The sequence below is a fragment of the Marmota monax genome, unplaced genomic scaffold, assembly GCF_021218885.2.
Source record: "Marmota monax isolate L192 unplaced genomic scaffold, Marmota_monax_Labrador192_F-V1.1 WCK01_AAM20220418_F8-fsc00025, whole genome shotgun sequence".
Taxonomy (NCBI): Eukaryota; Metazoa; Chordata; class Mammalia; order Rodentia; family Sciuridae; genus Marmota; species Marmota monax.
Genome location: NW_026691950.1, coordinates 238,766 through 259,335, shown reverse-complemented (window position 1 = coordinate 259,335; position 20,570 = coordinate 238,766). Strand labels below are relative to the sequence as shown.

Genomic DNA, 20,570 nt, shown 5'->3' with positions numbered 1-20,570 from the left:
GAAGTATAATTTTCCCATCAAACAACAAAACGTGAACAACATCTGGATGTGAAATATGCGAGTGTCTGCTGGGTGGGTTATTTACAACCCAGGAGGTGCAGCTATCTGTCAGTGTCCTGGAGACAGCAAACACAAATGAGCAGACTTACTTCTGCACGAACACACTCACATTTCTACCTGATGCAAGAAACTGCATCCAACCACGAGTTCTAAGAAAATACTCTCAGCATCTGGCTCAGCTCTTATAGTTCTGACTACTTAAAAGCAACAGCTCTCCCAGTCCCTGGTGCCCTGTTCTTTAGATTCTGCTTCATTAAGGATTCCATTCAAATCTACACAGGACTAGTATTTCATTTGTACACCATCTTGTCAAAAATATTCATGATAAGTCAGGGTTTGACATTCTCCTGTCATGTACAACAAATTAGAAAAAAAAATAAATTTAAAATTAAAAAAAATTAAGACAGGGTTTGAAGTGAATTCAGATTCAAGACCCAAAAAGTTTCCTTATTATGATAGTGGGGGAAAAGATCTACACCAAATTAAAAACCAGACCAACAAAAACCATTTTGCTTACTTAATAAAATATTATTAGAATGCAAACAAAAGGAAAATCACACCTTAAAAAAAAATCAACTCTGATGAATCCAGTGTTGAATACTAGAAGATTATTAGGATTTGGGTAAACTTTCCTGGAGATAAAATAGGTGGCCTGATAAAAGAAGAGGTGCAATTCCGTCACTGAAATACCTGAATCCCAAAAGCACTGAAGACTAAAATTCAGCCAAATCCTATCCCGGATCCTGTGACAAGAAATTAGAAAAGGAAATGGTGCTTACCACAAAGGGCGTTGGGGTTACATCAGAAAAGAGGTGCACAGGAATCCCCTGGCTGATAAAGGTGGTTGCAGCAAGTCGCGCAAACCTAGAAACCCAGGGATGAGGAAGAAAAGGAAATTTGGTCATCAGGGCCGTGGGTGAAGTAAATGAATTTGGAACCCTTCTTTAGGCTGCACACAGCAGAAGGAGCAAGGAAAATGTTTCTTCCAAATATTTACATTGGCATGGAGTAGTAAAGCCTTACAAGTCATCTCATTCCATTCCACTGTTTTACAGAAATGAGACTACAGCCAAGAACGGCCAGGCAATGTGCCCCACGCCCAATGGTCACTCAGCATCTGAGCATGTGTCAACTTAAAAGCAACAGCTGTCAGGGTCCCTGCTGCCCTGTTCTTTTGATTCTGCTTCATTAAGGATTCCACAAACACCTACCGAGGAATAGTAATTCCACCCGCCACAGGACATCTGAAATGGAGACATTTTCAGTTGTCACATGGGGGGAAGATTTCAATGACTGTGAATTGAAAATGTCATGATGTTGCTTACAAGGGCTATGTGATGAGGCCTAGCATGGCTGTGTTTGTACTGAACACCTGCACACTTTCATTCTTGTTGTTTCCCCAGATGATGCAGTATAACTACTACTTACACAGCATTGACATTGATTAGGTACTGTAGTAATGGAGAGTTCATTTAACGTATATGGGAGGTGGTACTTAAGTATATGCAAATACTCCATCATTTTATAGAACATCCACAGGTTCTGGTATCTGAAGGGGTCTTGGGACCAATCCCCCAAGGAGACCAAGAGATCTCATAAGTACCTTCCAGGTTGTTGTGAGGATTCAAAGAGTAAATACATGAAAGCCTGGTGCACAACTAGCACTCAAAATGATGACTGCTATTCCTATCATCACTACTATCATCATTATTCACTACAGCTACAGAAGAGAGTCCCACTGATTAGGGAATGTTTCAAAAGTGCAGCCTGAGACGGGTGTTCAAGAATGGGAAGGGGACCATGAGGCTTGTGAACAATGGAAAAAAATATATTAAAAGCAAGCAAGCAAGAGGGAGAAATAATATTGCCACTTGAAAATTTTTCTTCCCCTTAGATATGTATTACTTTCTAACTTGTCAAAGTCATTTATTTTCTTAACCCAAATCTGGAGCCAGAATTTTTAAAAGTTGCAAAGAAAGTTTACTCATCACTTTTATTGTTAAGCAATGTAGCTAATGAATGTATTTAAAGTCAAGCTACTGAAATGTTAAATAAAAATAAAACCGTAAAGTAAACTATCAAAAGACTATTTCCTAAAAAATGTCACAGTACCTTCTGCTGCTCCCTCCACTGGATGGATGAGCTCGGGCGTCAAAGCTGATGACAACACCCCTCTGCTTCAGGTCACTGAACTGCTCTTCCAGGTATCTACAAAATCCCTAAAGACACAAAAGAGCATGTGTTTTAACACATCCTTTTCATACATATGATATAGAAAAGTTAGCACCAAATTACATTTTTTTTTTACTTTTATAGGAGAATATTCTAGCAGAGGGAGAAAAAAAATTAGGCGAACAACTGGAAATCAATAGCTTTATTTATTATCTATGTGTACCAGTCACTGTGTCAGGTACTTAGTACCTATTATCTCTAACCCCAAATCAATTCTGCCAAGAAACTGCATTTCATAGATAGAAAAATGGTAGCTCAGAGAGGCACAGTGACTTGCCCAGTTTCAGGCATGTAAGTAAGACAGCCTGGTTTTGTCCCGAGGTCTGGTGAGAGGTGGTTCAATGAAGGGGTTAAAGCACATGCCTGGAGCCAGAACCTGGATTTGTACTTCACTCTGCCACCAATGAGCAACTGACAAGTTTTATAACATCTCGACACCTCAGTTCCTCTTCTGTAAAACAGGAGTAACAGTTCCTACCACACAGGGTTGTCATAAGAATGAATGCAAAATGTGGAGAATCCAACACCAAGTATGTGTCACTAAGAGCATAGTTCTAATTCTTATTTTCCTGCAAAGCCTGTATTGCTTCCTCTTTGAAAATAAGTGATCAAAATCAGTTTTGTTTATTTGGATATTATTTTCCAAAGTCTAAAGGAGGCCATAATCGGTCCAAATATAGGGCATAACCAGTTAGAACAAATAAAAATTATGTCGTTTGGGGCTCTCACCACCTACCCAGACCTGATAGTGTACACGACTCCTGCACCCCAGTGATAGAGTGATATTACATTACTCTCAAATACAGAAGATTGAAAAAACAGTGAACTTGGAATTCAAGATGCAATTTACTGGATATTATTATAGAGCAAAGAGATCTCTGGTTTTGTAATAATGATGGTTTATATTACTTACTTCACTTTAATTAGAGAAAGTCTTGTATACAAGTATAATTCTTATTTCGGTTAAGGAGATACTTCACAGTCTATTGCTAAAGCAGTATCAATGTAGGATTCCTTTAGTTTCCCCTGACAGACATACTGCATTAGGCACATCTTCTAAGGTTCAGTGATTCAAGAAAATTAGGATACATGGGTATTGGTTTTATGGGCCCCTAGAAGGCATGTAGACTCCTAATACTCTACAGCTTAAAGAGCAATAGCACCTGTCACTTTTCCTAGTCAACCCAGTATTGTTCCTCAGTGGTTAAGCAGGCAAAAAAGCATGCAGCCTTATTCCATATCCTAATATCTCCAAATTCTCTAAAAATCTCTGGGCCTACTGAGCACGAGAATTTGAGGGAATGGCCAAGAGAAATGGATGTTTATTCTAGACAAATGAGTCACTGGGGATGAGGAAGGTTTTCAGAATTGAAAAGTTGTTATAAAACACAAGAAGGAAACTTGTTTTTCTGACTTTAAAAAAAGTAGAATTATGATCAATACTTATAAGCTACAGAAAGATTTTGGTTCAAAATAATGACACCCTTTTTTTTGGGGGGGGGCACCAGGGATTGAACACAGGGGTGCTTAACCACTTAGCTACATTCCCCTGTCCTTTTTTGGAATATTTTATTTAGAGACAGGGTCTCACTGAATTGCTTAGGGCCTCTCTAAGTTGCTGAGGCTGGTTTTGAACTCTTGATCCTCCTGACTCAGCCTTTTCAGCTGCTGGGATTACAGGCATGTGCCACCACGCCCCGCCCTGAAACCTTCTCTTAATGGGAATGTTCCAGAGATAGACTGGGCTATTTCAGAGGGCAGTGTGTTCTCCATCTCTGATAAGTCATAGCTAGATTAATTAATTTAAGCTCAAGGATCACAAGCAGCATAAAAGAGGCACAAATTAACTGTCCAAAAGAAACGATAACCTCTATCAATGAGGCAAATAACACAGAAACTTTCCTCCAGCCTCTGCCCTGTGATTTTGAAATGTTCTTGACTCACATATATCAAACCAGGCAAATTTTAGAGGAACATGTGGATGGGACTCCACAACCAAAGAGTGCCGACACCATAATGAAAGACAGAACTGGGATAAGGAACCAATGTGGCTGTACATCCGCATTCTCCCCGGGGAATGCTCCTTACAGCTGGGGTGGAAGGCTGAGGGGACTGTTCTGGGAATTTTCTTTCCTCCAAGGTTAGAACTACTCCTGAAGTTAAAGATGTTCCTGCTGCTCTCATAAAACTTTCTTAACCCTGTCGTCCTCACCTCCTGTTGTAAGTATTCCCACATGGCTAGAAGATCACTTTGGAGTGGTAAGTTTGCAAAGAGTGTTCCAAGAGGCGAATGGCTGAATCAGATGACCTTTAAAATATCTATTCATCTTGATTTTATAGGACTCTTAACTATAAACAGGATCTATCCTCAGAAAAAACTAATTCTTCGAGGGGAAAGTAGGTGAGATAAGTTCTAAGACTTACTTGGGGATGCATTTACTCATTCTTGAAAACTAGATATGATGGATAGTAGAGGAAAAGCCTTTGGTTCATTGAGAATCCTGAGATCTCCTAACAATGTCCACAAACATGTCCACAATAGCAGGTGCAACCAATCATGGCAATATATCCCAGCCCATGATCTGACATTGACCTTCTTCCAATGAGAAGTAGGTTTCTACATTCCCTCTCCTTAAGTATGAGCAGCCTTCCTTTTAACAAATGGGATATGGTGAAATTAATTCTGTGTGGCTTTCAAACTTAGTCATTAAAGTCAATATGGCTTTTACATGTAGGTGTCCAGCCCTGGTGATCCCAGTCTACACCAGCAATAGCTTCAGTTATGTGAGTGAAGAATACCACAATTTATTCCATACTCCAAAACTGGCTCAGATGATGCCAAGAGGAGCAGAGAAGAGCTGTCTACATGGAGCTCTCCCCAAACTGGAGATCTGTGAGCAAGATAAATGTGGTGGTTATTTTAAACCGCTGTATTTTGGACGATTTATTCTACAGCCTTAGTAACTGAAACAAAAAGTGATCTCATTCAGGGGCCATACCTATACTGGAAAAGGATTCCCATGCATACCACCTCCTAAGCCTTCCCTCCAAAAACATCACAGAGAGGCCTGTAGCTTAGTAAGTTTGTGGCCAGGGTTCCCAAGGCTTATCCCGTAGATAAGTTTTCCTCGTTGGGATTTCACCAGAATATGCCCAACTCTGCCTTTTACACAGAGCTATATATGTAAGGCACATGTTATCAACATTAGGCAATTTTTCTAGCCTTGGCTTTCCCAGAATTAAGGTAATGTTTCTTAATTTATTTTATTTTCTTCTGGTGCTAGGTGGAATGTTCATTCTTAACAAATCTAAGGAGTTGAAGAAATGGAATAAGCTGTTCTACTTCATTTCTCTCAACAACCCTTCTCCCAGTTCTCAGTGGCAGCTCTTCTGTTTTGTCACATTCCTCATTTCTATTCCTAAAAGTTGGGTTTTAACTTTGACAATGAACATCACAAATCGAGGTAAGGGAATTCAGTAATAAATTCAACCAGTGAAAATTTCATTCAATTTAATACAAGTTAAAACTAAATAAAATAGGCTCTTGATAACTCTAGCAGGACCTTTTCATCACTAGCATCTATTTAACCATGGTAAAAATAAGACCTTGAAAGTCAGCTTAGTAGGTGGTCTTGTACTGCAACAGAATCACCATGAGGGAATCTGTTTTAGTCATTAATACATCCTCAATGTTTGGAACATAGTAGGTACACTCAATAAATCTGTTAAGTGAATGGATGGATGGATAGATGAAAGGCAAAATGAGTTTTAAAACAAATTGCTTTGACCAACTGCACAAGCCTTACTTGATAAAGTAAATGGTGCTGACTCCTTGCACTAGCTAAGTCCACAAACATGTCCACAAGTAAAACAAATTGGGTCTGTCAAATACAAAAGGAGCCAGGGGATACATTAAGAGTAACTAGGAATTACTCAGGTGCAGTGGCACAAGCCTGTAATCCCAGCAGCTTGGGAGGCTGAGACAGGAGGATCACGAGTTCAAAGCCAGCCTCAGCAAAAGCGAGGCACTAAGCAACTCAGTGAGACCCTGTCTCTAAATAAAACACAAAATAGGGCCGGGGGTGTGGCTTAGTGGTCAAGTGCCCCTGAGTTCAATCCCTGGTATCCCCCTCCCCCACAAAAAGAGTAACTAGGAATTATAAAAACGTGGTACCTGTGTAGTCTGAATGATGGTCAAATCATTCATATGAGAAATCCCTGCTCCCATGGGAGCTCGAAGGCCAGCTGTCCCAAACTCCATTCGGGCCCCAAAACATTTCTGAAGTTCTTCCATATTACCTTCTGCAATTAGTTGTTTCACTGACTCCAAAGTTAAAGGATTCTGCAAAAAAAGAAATATATATAAAAGATACATCCAGATGAATAAGAATGAAAAGCCTGCAATAAAAAAAAAAGTCCCCAAAACAACAAAAACCAAAAAAAGAACAAAAATCCAGTTGGGCATGATGGTATATACCTAAAATCCCACAACTCAGGAGGCTGAGGCAGGTCGATCACTAGTTCAAAGCCAGCCTCAGCAACTTAGTGACACCTTTTCTCAAAATGAAAAATAAAAAGGGCTGGGGATGTAGCTCAGTGGTAAAGTGCCCCTGGTTCCATCCCCAGTACAAAAAAGAACAACAACAACAAAAAGAAACCACAACCATTTTAATCTCTGGGGAAAAAATAGATACATATAGACTTTCCAATTTTTTGATGATTTCGAAGTCTGAAATAGAAAGTTGGTTTGGTGTTACAAAGTATTATTTTCTTTATCAGGGCAAGCATTTTTAGAGAAATGGAAGACCCAGAGTGGGATTCCAGACACATCACTTACCAACTCCATGTGCTTGGGTAGGTTATCCAGCTTCTTAAATTCTCAGGTTCCCTATCTTTAACCTTCGAACAACATAGAACTTCCCTGACAAATTTTTTAAGGTTTTAAATTAAATTAATGAAAAATGTCTTTCTCCACTTGGCACTTATATAACTAAATGTTCATTTTCTTCCATAATGTCCTCAAATTTTCCCAAGGAGTGATAGAGTACACAATATAAATCAAAACCAAATATTCTACAGTGCTTTATAAGTTGTACAAGGTGTTCATATAACTGATTAAATTTGAATCTTGTAATAACTTCTAGAAGTAAGCAATAAATGGAAGACTTTCAAGTGTTTTTTAATTTTTTTTTAATTATTTTTAGTTGTAGATGAACACAATACCTTTATTTTATTTATTTATTTTTATGTGATGCTGGGGATCAAACTTAGCGCCTCAAACATGCTAGGCAAGTGCTCTACCACTGAGCTACAACCCCCCCCCCCACCTTGCATAGTGTTTTATAGTACAGAAATTGAGTTTCTTGCTTAAAGTATATTATGGGCATTAACCGAGCTCCTTTTCTATTACATTAATTGCTTCAAACAGATACTACCATGAATAACTTAAGTTCATTATACATTGCCCTATTTCTTTGTACAACAGTTGTAGAAAATGTTAAGACTGGACAAAAATAATGACAATCACATTAATTCCCCATCAGACTTTTAAATTAAGAGTTTCGGGAAATATAGAGATAGCACTTCACTTCTATTTTATAGTTATTACCCATTTAGATGAGCACTTAGGCAAGATGTGACCACATAAACTTTGAAATGCTATTGCAATAAAACCTTGACTTCCTGGAATTATGCCCATCTTTCCAGACTGTTCCAGATTCAACAGAAATCGCGTACAACCCCCCTTTTTTGATTAAAAGCCATACATACTATTATCTTACCCATCAAACTGTCAGGTGCCCCCAAGGAAGGGCTCAGAACTGGTACATAAAAGAGGCTCAATAAATATCTGTTGAGTGGATGAGAAAACCTAGACTTCACAGTCACATCAATATCCAGTGATTCTCTCATTCATAGTGTAGATGTAGTTAATCTTAATTGGCCTTGGATATCTATAAAGGACCCAGTAGCCTGAGAGAAACAAAGCAGACAGAGAGATAATGAAAAGTCAGAGGGCAGCAGAGATGAGAATCAGCGCTGGGAGTGACCAAAACTAATATCCAGGAAAAGGACAGGGATGAAGGTACAATGGAAATGCAGAGGCTGCTTCCCCAGCCTTGCATGGTGTCAGACCAGCAGCTGCAATGCTTTTTGCTGGTGGGAGTTCCATGAATGGGCTGGTGAGGTGCCTGAGTCAAGTCAAAGAAGAAACAGAGAGGAAAAGAGCATCAAGGACGGGTGAAAATTTAAAAATAAATAAATAAAAAGACAACATCCCTTTCACTTCTACCCAGCAAGGCTACCATCTCTGTCAGGATGCATCATTTTGTAGAAATTATATTTTATTTTTCCTCAAAGGGAAAGTTTTATGGAAAAATGAATGACAAATTCTGACTTTAAAAGAATGCTATATACTGCAGTTACTAAGTTATCAGAAATGGAAACATTTTCCTTCCCTTAAGAATCAAAAAGTTATTTTTTCCAGAAAAGAAAAGTTCCTATAAGGAGTTGTAAATAGCATCCTGGAAATGGGATTTGCTGACTTTTCATACACAGGAGCCAGAGAATGGTGAGTAAAGCAAAAGACAGGGTCCCTCTCACTGGATTGCAGTCTCCTGGATTCATTCATTCAACAAATATGTCAGGCATCTACTGTGTGCCAGGCTCTGTTCAGGCACTAAAACCAGGAAGTGAGAGCAGCCAGCACTGGCTAAATAATTTTCAGGAACCTAGTGCAAAATGAAAATGATTCAACAACTAAAAATGAAACTGTTCAACAATTAAGAATCTGAAGACAAAACAGCAGAACATGACATTAAGAACAGGCTCTTCTGGGATCACATCCTGTCCAAGTGCACAGTGTCACCACCCACTGAAGTCAGCCCTGGACATAGATACTGAAATAAATAAATCTACAAGTGTTTTTTATTTTGTTTTTGTTTGTTTGTTTAGTTGTTGCTGCTTCCAATTGCAGGAAGCACTATGGAAAAGAACTGGCAGTTTAGAGTTAGTATTAGAAATAAGTTACTCTTAGGCGTTAGGGAAGCCTTTCTATGTAAGTTACATAACAGAAGCAAAAATGTAAGGCCCCAGACCCCAAACAGCTTTTATAATAGAAGATACAAGCTCAGCAGAAGAAAGCAGAGAAATGTTCTGGGCAAACAACAGCACCCTGAAGGAACAGATAACAAAAGACAGACTGAAGTAGGAAAGAGGAAGTGCTGTCCAGAGCTGGGTCCCACTCTCGGTTCTAAGAGAGTAAACAGAAAAAGTGACGCTCTGTCCAAAGGGGTCCTTGTCTGGAAACTACTGAGCCAGCCAGGTCCACTCGGGAGGGCCCTGTTTGTAAGAAAGCCCCAAAGAAAGGCGGATCGGAACATTACTCTGCAAAGATCCCAGAGTCGAAAGGAATAGGAGGGACTATTTTGGATCCCTGGGGCTGCACAGCCCACTGCAGAGGATGAGCGGGTGTGAGTGACAGAAGGCGTGCGCTTCTCAACGTCCTGTGGCATTCGGACCTCCCGGGCTCATCCTGCAGTCCAGGCTGGCCAGATGGCTGGCCTGGTTTGGGGACAACCTTTACCGGACTAATCTGAATGCTGCCACATGCCAGCAGGAACCGGGGAGGAACCGGCTTGGTGGCCGCCGTATCCGTATCTTTCCTGGGACCGGCGGGGCGTGGGCTGGCAGGGGAGGGAGGGAAGGAAGGAAGCTGGGCACTCGCGCTCGCTGCAGGAAACGCGGCTCCGCGCCTAGGGAGGAACCAGCACCTCCTCCGGCGCCCTCAGTCCCTCTCGCCTCTCACCTTGTCCAAACGCAGCCACTGGGCGGCCTCCTGCTCCAGCCGGGCGTCCATGCCTATACCGCTGCCTCCTAATGCCGGTGTAGTCGCCACCAAGGTTCCTGGGCGGCCACTGCTGACTGCAAGAGGCCGGACGACCCTTCCGGAGGGGGGAGGCGGAGAGAGGGCGGGGCCGGAGGGCGGGGGAGAGGGCGGGGACACCGCGGAGCAGCCAGCCGCACAGCGGGAGGAAAGTGACGCACAGCATGCTGCATGCAGCTTCTTGTCTTGCGGTTGGCAGATGCGGCTCCGGGGGTTGGGAGTCGGGGTCTATGGTAGCAGCTGGCGCTTGAAAACTTTTTTGCCATCATCTCTGAGAGCTCCCGAGACCTGCATTCGTGCGGTAGCTATAGGTTGAGTTCCTCCTGTGCGCCAGGCACGTGGATGAGTACACCCTGATAGGAGCCTAAAAATCATATAGAAACAATAAGTAAGACAGACGTGAACAGTGGGAACATGATTGTAAGGGGATAATTCTATTAACCAGGGCGACTGTGCTGACCCCCAGCATGCTTTCTTTTAAAAAATTCTTTGTTGCATTCTTCAGCAAACAATCCGTTGTTTGCAAGAGAAATGCAGGCCCCAATTCTCCTCCCTGCCCATAAGTACAGTTACTCTGAAGAGGAGAGGTTTTGTGATCTTTACACAGACCAGATTCCAGAAGTCAGGGAGCTAGGCAAAGCCCCCTAACCATAGAATCTCCAATTTCCAATCAAAATGGGTCAGAGGAGGCCTAAGAGTTGCCTTAGATCTTTAGCACATCATTATAATAGTACAATCTCCATGGGATAAAATCACACACCTGGGAACTTGGAAATCTAAGACAATGCTGCTGTCAGAAGCCAAGAGGTGGACCTGGGCAGCACCCCCTGGAAACTTATCTGTGAGCCCCAAGAAAACTGGAGGGCAGAAGGTGCACACTGTCCTTTTCCTTCCGAGAGGACCCACTCTTTCCCTTGAGAGTGTCCCCTTTTCTCCTTTTCCTAGACTGTCTAATAAACTTATGCCTGCTACTCTGAGCTACATGTCTGAAATCTTTTAGGTGTCATTATAAGAACCAGTAACTGACCACTGTGGTTGCCTCAGCTCTGCAGTGGGGCTCTTGCTCTGTAACAGGAATTCAAAAGGTTGAGAACAGATGACTGGGTGGGGTGGCATATGCTTGTAATTCCAGTAATTCAGGAGGCTGACACAAGAGAATCACAAGTTAGAGGCCAGCCTCAGCAACTCAACAAGACTGTCTCAAAATAAAAATAAATTAATCAATAAAAGGGACTGGACTGGGGATGTAGCTCAGTGGAAAAGCACCCTGGATTCAATCCCTAATACCAAAAAAAAAAAAAAAAAAAAAAAAAGGAAGGAGAAGAGAAAGAAAAGAAAGAAAAGATAGGGGAAAAAGAAAAGATAGGAAAGGGAAAGAAAAAGAAACCAAAGCGTAGAAAAAATCTTGAAAACGAACAAAATTAAAGTGTTAAGAAAAGTAGACTGGTGGAACAGAATGGAGGGTCCAGAAATGAGGCTACCTGTGCATGTGCAGTTTATTTCAGAGGCAGCACTGCAGAGCATGGGAAAGGACTGTCTTCAGTTCATAGTGCTAGATGACCTGGAAATCCACACAGGAAAAAGAAAAAAGAAACTCAACACCCACCTCACAGCTGAATTCCAGGTCAGGTGTCACTTTAGGTGTGTAAGGTAAAATGAAGCTCTAGAAACCAACATAGGAGTACCTCTTCCTGATGATAGGATCACTAAGCCTGAAAGATGCAGTATCTCAGCATGAAAAAGCATGTGCAAGACTATTCCTGGCAGCATTAATTATAAAAGCCCCAACCTAGACACAACCCAAATATCCACCAACAATAGTATGGATAAATACATGGTGGTATATTCATACCAAGTTGTACAAATAAATTACGGTAATTCAGGAGGCTGAATTATATAGTTATACAGCAATTATATAGCAATTATATAGTTATACACAACATCATGGATGAATCTCATAAACATTATGTTAAGTGGAGGAAACAAAACCATCCTCCCTACCTTTCCACCCCCCACCAAAAAATTTTTTAATCATTTAACTTATATGAAATTCTGGAATAGGTGAAATTATAAGGTCAGAAAACAAATCAGTGGTTTTCAAAAGCTGGGAGTGGGGATGAAGTTGACTATAGAGGGCACAAAGACATTTTGGGGGTGGTGGAGATGTTGCAGTTTGATTGAGGTAGTGGTTGCACAACTCCATGGGTTGATCAAAACTAAGAACTGTGCACTATAAAGGTAAATGTCACTGAATTAAGTTGTATGACAATTTTTAAAAGTTTTAAAAGATTAAAATCGAAAAAGGGGGCAAATGCAGTCTATGGCCATCAAGAGAGGTTTCCTATAGCCAAAGAGAAAGACTGCTCTCTCGGATTCTGGACTTGTTCTATTTTTTGAGCTGGGTGAAGGTCCCAGTGGTGTGTTCATGTGTAGTAATTTACTGAGCTGCAGTTTTATGAATAGTGCATTTCCTGTTTATTCGACTTAAACTGTAAAAAGAAAAAAAAAAAAAAAATATATATATATATATATATATATATATATATATATATATATATATATATATCCAGGATCTGTAATATCATTTAAGTGTAATGTAAAAGGCATATTAATCATATAGTCAGAAGTTAATTCATAATAATCAACTGATAAAATTTCAGGAAAGGAAGCAAGGAGATCCCAGGTTGACAGAGGCTGCCCTGGTCAGGAAGTTTCTCTGAGCATTTGCAGCTTGAGTAGAGACAAGAAGGAGGATGTGGTTAAAGTCTGGGAGGCAGCCTGGCAAGTGTGGTCATTCCCTTGCACAGAGAAGAAGAAAAGAAGAGGCTTTCTTAGTCCAGTTTCTGTTGCTATAACTGAGTCCCAGAGGCTAGGTAATTTAGAAAGATGTCTATTTAACTCATAGTTCCAGAGTCTTGCAAGTTCAGGATCAAAATTACTCTGACAATTATGTTTCCAACACATGAACTTTGGGGGAGCACATTCAAACTATAGCAAATGGACAGTCTTGGCTTCCCCATCCATCACTCTGCAGTCTGCTCCACTTGGGCTTTCTGCTTTCTCTGCACCTGACCAATGTTCTTCTCAGTTACACTGGGGCAGAAATTGTAGGGCACAAAGACCAGGCAGGGACTACTTACAATTTACTTGCCAGAGTGCTCTCAGATTCCCACCTTCTCCCATGGTGTGGGTGGGGTCAGGTATCTAAAAATGAGCAGTCCCAGGCCTCAGCATGCGTATGAGTCCCTCCGTGATAAATGGAGTGGTTGCAGCTGAGTCTCTGCTAGGGGTCAAAAGTTGTGTAGAGTCAGGTAGCAAGGAGATGTTTCGACATCTTTTATTTAATTAATTAATTTATTTATTGGTACCATGGAGTGAACCCAGGGATGCTTAACTACTGAGCCACATCCCCAGCTCTTTTTTATATTTTATTTAGAGACAGGGTCTTGCTCAGTTACTAAGTGCCTTGCTAATCTGCTGAGGCTGGTTTTGAACTCTCAATCCTCTTGCCGTAGCCTCTTGGGTTGCTGGGATTGAAAGTGTGTGCCACAGCACCTGGCAACACATCTTGTTATGTTAGAAATTTGCAGACCAGAGTTACGTCCAATCAAATAGTTTAGACCTCATCAGAGACACCAATAGGCAGGTTTCTCAATATTTCTTTATCAAACCAAGAAAAGAAAGCAAGTGAGATTTTCAAGCGGCAAGAAACTTCTAACAAGGAAGTTGCCAGACTGTAAATAAATTTTCCTGCCATACTGAGACTGCACCCAGATCTTAAGCCCTGTGCCGAAATATGTTGCACAATAGTGAATTACTGCCACCTGCTTCCCATGTGAAGCAGAAGTCTCTCTAAAGTCATGTTGGGGTGGGGCGAGGGTTGTACGTGCAGGAGACATTCGGGGGGTGTCCAACCATGGAGGTTTTTTGGTTTCTGACAATGATCCTATTGTATCTTGAAGTTGCTGATTCCCCACAGTTATTCCACATTGAATAGTAGACAAAACCAGGAAGGATCCTTAGGGAAGAATTCAGACTTCCTGTTTTATAGATGAGGTACAGATTCACCGAAAATTTAAACCTATCTCCAAGACACATTGCTGGCTAATAACATAGCCAGAATCTCACCCTGAGTCTCCTGATTTCCTAATCCAATACTCAATCCAATACTCTACTCAGCCCATTTCTACACAGGTCCATAGAAGGAAGTTCCATGAACTCTTGTAGTCTGTTACCATGTGATAACAGCCTGCTCTTGATGAAAAGCAAATATTAACCATCTCTGACATTGATAATGTGAGCTGATGCTCAAAATAACTAGATTTGTTTGTGCAGCCTCCCTTGCGGCCTAAGAACTCTTTTTCAGGTGGATGTCTCAATATCCTTGGAAGCCTTCCCAACATTTCCAAACACCTTGTCAGCAATTCTTTAGTTCCTCTGTGTCCAGCCCAGGGAAAGTTCTTCTAACACTTTTTATTATGGGAAGTTTAAAATATTTACTAAATCAATCTCCATGTAACCATCACACAGCTCAACAATGATCAATCCATGGCCAGTCCTGCTTCATCCATCTATTTGCCCCTCCTGTATTTTCTCTGAAGAAGGTTCCAGACATAGCATCATTTTGGCTACAAATATTTTGTTTTCAAGAATGATTTGTGTGTGTGGTACTAGGGACTGAGCCCAGGGGTACTCTACCACTGATCTTCATTCTCAGTTCTTTTTTTTATTATTTATATTTTGAGACAGGGTCTCACAAATTTGCTCATGCTGGCCTTTAGTTTATGATCCTCTGTCAGGACTTCAGCCTCTCAAGTCGCTGGGGTTACAGGTGTGTGCCACCACACCCAGCTCAGCTAATATTTTGGCATGTATTTCTGAAATGCAAAGACACTGATCACAAGACCATTATCTCACTTACAATTTTTAACATTAAAGTTAATAATTCCTTAATATAATCAATTGTCTATTTAGTGTTCAAATTTCCAATTATCTATTGAGTCTTGATTTTCTTTTCCAGTTTGCTTGAATCAGGAGCCAGGTTGCTAAGTCTGTTAGGTCTCCTTTAATCTGTATGTTCTGCCTCAATTATCTTGCAATTTCCTTGTCAAAGACACTGGCTCATCTGTCCTGTAGGCTTTCTCTAGTCTGGATTTTGCTGATTTAGCCTGTTCCTCTCTCCTGTATTTCCTATAAATTCATTTTATTACAATTCTCTCTTGTGGTCTTTCCCTCACTGTACTGTGAACTCTTGGAGGACAGCAATGCTATCTTGTTTTTCTTTGTCTATCCAGAGCCTAGCATTGTAAGTATCCAATAAATGACTAAAAAGATAAATATAGTTGAATACCTCTTGGTTCTTTTCTCATAGGAAATGGAAGACTCTAATGTCAGGTATCTGGGACCTGATGTTGGTTTTACCCTTGATTTCTTGGGGAACCCTGGGAAGTCATTTAAACTCTATTGGCCCCAGTTTTCTGGTTTCAAAAATGGAAGCAATAGGTGTGTCCACCTTATAGGAGTGATGTGGCTTAAATGAGAAAGTACATGTAAAAGGCTTAACACAGTGTCTGGCAGAGTAAGTGGCCCATAGAAGCTGGGTATTATTAGGAAAGTGCTATTGGTTTGTCATTCTGTATTAGGATAGGCTAAGCCAAGCTAAAGTAAGAAATTAATCCATAAATTTTAGGATTTAGTCAAAGAAAATCCTGTTATATGACCAATATGTATTGCACACAGCCACTCAGGGATCAGGAGGCCTCCATCAGGTGGCCTCTGCAGTCATTGTGGAATGACCAAAGTGTGGGGGACACAAAATGTCTCTTAAAAGCTTCTGCCTGGAAGTGGCACATGTCACTGCCACTCACATCTTATTCCCCACCACCTCACCAACCCCATTTTTAATTTTTTGAAACAGGGTCTAGATAACTTTCCCTGGCTGGCTTTGAACTTTCAATCCTCCTGTCTTGGCCTCCTGAGTCTCTGGGATTATAGCCATGCACCAATGTACCTGGCAGGAATAATAATTAGTCATTTCAATTCTTAGCTGAAGTTTAGAACCTCCACTTGATGAAACAATCCATTCTCCTGTATGTATAGAACCAACTATGTTCCTCCATACAATGGCGTGATTGTTAGTCATGTAGATCAGACCACATCCCTCTCTGTTTTCAATCTTCTCATGGCTTCACTACGCACTTAGGATAAGATCTGTGCCTTCTACCCTGAGCTTCACAGTTCTACTACATATGACCCCCAACCTGGTTGTCTGCCACTTTTCTCCCTCCCTCACTGAGATCAGCCCTGAAGTTCTCTGGTCCAGTCATTGCATGTGTCAAGCAAGTGCTGGTCTAAGGCCTGGACCTGCGTAGCTCTCCCCCAGATGTTCCAGTGACAAATGTGCAAATTTCATTCAGGCCTTTGCTTAAATATCAGTTAATCATAAAGGCTTCTCTTCCGAAAAGTGCTAGTAAATGTTTAACAATTGACTATCTGAGATTAGAAAAAAAAAAATCCTGCCCATTTCCGTGGTATAAATGAATCCATCGTGGCTGATTTCAAGTTACCGTGTGACATCATCAAACAAAAAATCAGAGTGTCATACCATTATCTGATATTTTTAACAAAGAGATATAATAGATGACAGCAATATTTATCAAGAATGGATCTCATATACAGTGGTGGGTTCATAAGATTATAATGGATTTGAAAAATTCCTTTGGCCTCATGTCATAATAATCACTGAATGTCACAGTGCCAGATGCTACTCACCTGTTTGTGGTTATGCTGCTGTGAACAGGTTATTGTGCAGTTGGAAATAAGCATCTGCCACATAAAATTATGTGAATTACCAAATACTTCATAATGATATTAACTATGTAATTGCTTTATGTATTTACTATACTATTATCATTATTTTAGAATATTCATTTTACTTATTGTAAAAAAAAGTAAGCCCGATGCGGTAGTGCAGGCGTATAATCCCAGCACCTCAGGAGGCTGAGACAGGAGGATTACAAGTTCAAAGCCAGCCCTCAGCAATGGTGAGGCATTAAGCAACTCAGTGAGACTCTGTCTCTAAATAAAGTGCAAAATAGGGCTGGGGATGTGGCTCAGTGGTTGAGTGCCCCTGAGTTCAATCCCTGGTTACCGCCAACCTGCAAAAAAAGTAGCCAGGCATGGTAGTGCACATCTGTAACCCCAGAAACTAGGGAAGTTGAGGAAGGAGGATCACAAGTTCAAAGCCAGCCTCAGCAAGTTAGTGAGACCCTGTCTCAAAATAAAAAATAAGAAGACCTGGGGAAGTAGCTTAGTGGCAAAGCATCCCTAGGTTTAATCCCTAGTGCTCCTCGACACTAAAAAAAAAGTTTAGTCAGCTTGGTGGCACATTCCTATAGTCCCAGCAACTTGGGAGACTGAAGCAGAAGGGTCACAAGAGCAACATAGAGAGACCTTGTCTCAAATAAATAAATAAATAAATAAGGAGTGGGGATGTAGCTTAGAGTAGAGTGTATCCCTGGATTCAATCCTCAGTATCCCACATCCCCCCAATTTTTTTTTTCTGTAAATAGGTGAAATAGCTGTGCTGCATTTTGTTCTTTTGGCAGCAGCCCCACAAATCTTGTGTCTACCTCCACTCCTGATCGCATCATTTCTTCTTGTGCTTGATTTAATTTCAAGCTCTTCATGGCCCTAGGAACAATAAAACACACACACACACACTATATATATATATATATATATATATATATATACACACACACACACACACACACACACACACACACACATATATATATATATATATATTATGGAATATACATATCATGGTGTATATATGTATATTTATCCCTTATAGTCTGGGTGCAGAGTAGGCTATAAAATCTAGGTTTGTATAAGTGAATCCTTGGATGTTCACCCAGTGATGAAATCACCTAAAGACACATCTCTCCAAACCTATCTAGTCATTATGCAACACATGCCTGGAACATAAAGAGTATTGTTAATGCTAACAGGTAGTAAACAAAACAGAAAAATGGTGAATTTGGGGGGCATTTGTTATGTTTTTAACACAATGAACTAACATGTAGTTTTATACAATTTAATTTTTGATAATGGCTGTATATTATATCTGGTTTCTGAGTTTCCTAAAAATGTTCTAGTGAGCCCTTATGAACTGGCAGAACCTGTCACCAACATGGCACTACTCTCTTATTCACCAACCTTTTAGTCTATTTTTCTTCAAATGTTTTGTCACTCACTGTGTGCCATGATGTTATAAATGATTTTTTAAAATACTATTTTTCTTGCCTTTTTTTTCCTGATCTAGGACGATGTGGAGCTCATAATACATGTTGAAGAATGAATCACTGGGTTGGTTCTCTTACATCTATGAAGAATAAATCAAAATATAGTAATAATACAATATACAGGTATAAAATCACGTCAACTTTTTCTCTAAAACCTGATAAGCTCCCTGAATTTAACAAAGAAAATTGAACTGTTAGTCACCCTTCTCTAGTGGCCTAATTTCAAGGCTGATTAAAGAATGAGTAAATAATGTGCCAATAGACTTTATCAGTACACTCATTGCTGTCCATAAACCCAAAGTACACCAACAGTGAACGTTTCTGCAGATCAGCTAGAATTTAATGGACTTCCTTTGTGAAAATTTAAAATATCTATTATTTATGCCTATTTTCATTACATTCACGAAATCGGCCAATTTACTCTCATTATTCATTTTAATAATTCCTTGTACTTCAGTTCCCACTAGGCTTTCTGGTCATTAAAAATTTAATACCAGGGCTGCTTGTGTTCCCTTTCCTCTCATGGTGTGTAGTTGTCAAGCACTCCCGCCCCACCCGCCCTTGCCTGCCACAACTAGATTTCAAGACAAGTGTCATTTATTCTCTTTAGGCGATAGTGCCACTTAAGCATCCATCATTGTGTCCTTTTGCCTGAGGGATTTGGGTATTTGATCAGGCGTAAATGATCTGGTGAACCTAGGAAAGCTCTGTCTTCAATCATCAAGAGTTCAGTTTCTACTTGATCAGAGGAACACCCTAACCACATCAGAAGGGACAGGACAAAACCCTAAGAGATTCACATTTGGAAACTTCAATGCCCTGTAAACTGTTAGCATGCTGAGCAAATACGTCTCCACAAAGTGTTGAATTGAGGAGAATTAGCAGGGTATTTTTGTTTTTGCTTTTCCTGAATACCACATAATTCCTGATGTTTCTGAAACATCACTGTCTCAGCCTTGCCTTTGAAGTCAGAACCCACAGAACCCAGAGTGTCTGTTGGGGTAGCCCCTGGGGAGATTATTGTGCTCCAAATGAAGCTGCCTGATACAAGGTATTTTTGTTTTTCATCGGTATTACTTTGATCTACCACCTTCTCATCTCTCATTTCTAATTCTACCTGCATTAATGTGGAATGTCTGTACTTCTTGAACCGAGCAATATTAGAAAGGAGACCTTGATGCACTATTTTTATTAGTTCTTTCTTAGATATACATGACAGCAGAGTGCATTCTAACATGTTATACAAACATGGAGTATAAATTATTCTAATTAGGATCCCATTCTTGTGGTTGGACATGAAGTGTCATTGGTCGTGTATTCACACAGGAACATAGGAAAGTCATGTCTGATTCATTCTACTATCTTTCCTATTCCCATTCCCCTCCCTTCCCTTCATTACCCTTTGTCTAATCAAATGGACTTCTAATCTCCACTCCCCCATTATTGTGAGTCAGCATATGAATATCAGAGAGAACATTTGGCCTTTGACTTTTTGGGGGGTTGACTTATTTCACTTAGCATGATAGTCTCCAGTCCATCTATTTATTGGCAAGAATCATAAAGTCATTATTTTCTTATGGATGAGTAATATTCTATTGTGTATCTATACCACATTTTCTTAATCATTCATCTGTTGAAGGGCAACTAATTTGGTTCTATAGCTTAGTTATTGTGAATTGGGCTGCTATAACCATTCATGTGGCTGTGTCACTGTAGTGTACTGAATTTGTCCTTTGGGTATAAACCAAGGAGTGGAATAGCTGGGTCAAATTATGGTTCCATTCCAAGTTTTTTGAGGAATTTCTATACTGCTTTCCATAGTGATTGCCCAATTTTCACTCCCACTGGCAATGTATGAGTGTACCTTTGCCCCATATCCTCACCAACATTTATTGTTACTTGTATTCTTGATAATTGCCATTCTGACTGGGGGAGATGAAATCTTAGAGTAGTTTTGATTTGCATTTCGCTAGTTGCTAGAGATGTTGAACATTTTTTCATATGTTTGTTGATCAATTGTACGTATTCTTCTGTGAAGTGTCTGTTCAGTTCCTTAGCCCATTTGTTGATGGTGTTATTTGTTTTTT

At 40.3% G+C, this 20,570-nt stretch overlaps 1 protein-coding gene across 2 annotated transcripts in view; it reads right to left on the bottom strand.

Annotated features, from left to right (window-relative positions):
• Positions 1-10,253, bottom strand: part of Pgm2 (phosphoglucomutase 2) — a 30,947-nt gene extending 20,694 nt beyond the window's left edge. Inside the window, exons 1-5 of one of the 2 annotated variants that reach the window (XM_046446988.2) lie at positions 10,097-10,235; positions 8,073-8,262; positions 6,467-6,634; positions 2,173-2,279; positions 840-924 (exon numbers count right to left, since the gene is read on the bottom strand). In XM_046446988.2, the coding sequence (XP_046302944.1) occupies positions 840-924; positions 2,173-2,279; positions 6,467-6,586 (312 nt within the window). In that variant the 5' untranslated portion in view covers positions 6,587-6,634; positions 8,073-8,262; positions 10,097-10,235. Of the gene's footprint in view, positions 1-839; positions 925-2,172; positions 2,280-6,466; positions 6,635-8,072; positions 8,263-10,096 lie in introns of both variants that reach the window. The other variant, XM_046446908.2, reaches the window with a different exon arrangement.
• Positions 10,254-20,570: the final 10,317 nt, after the last annotated feature.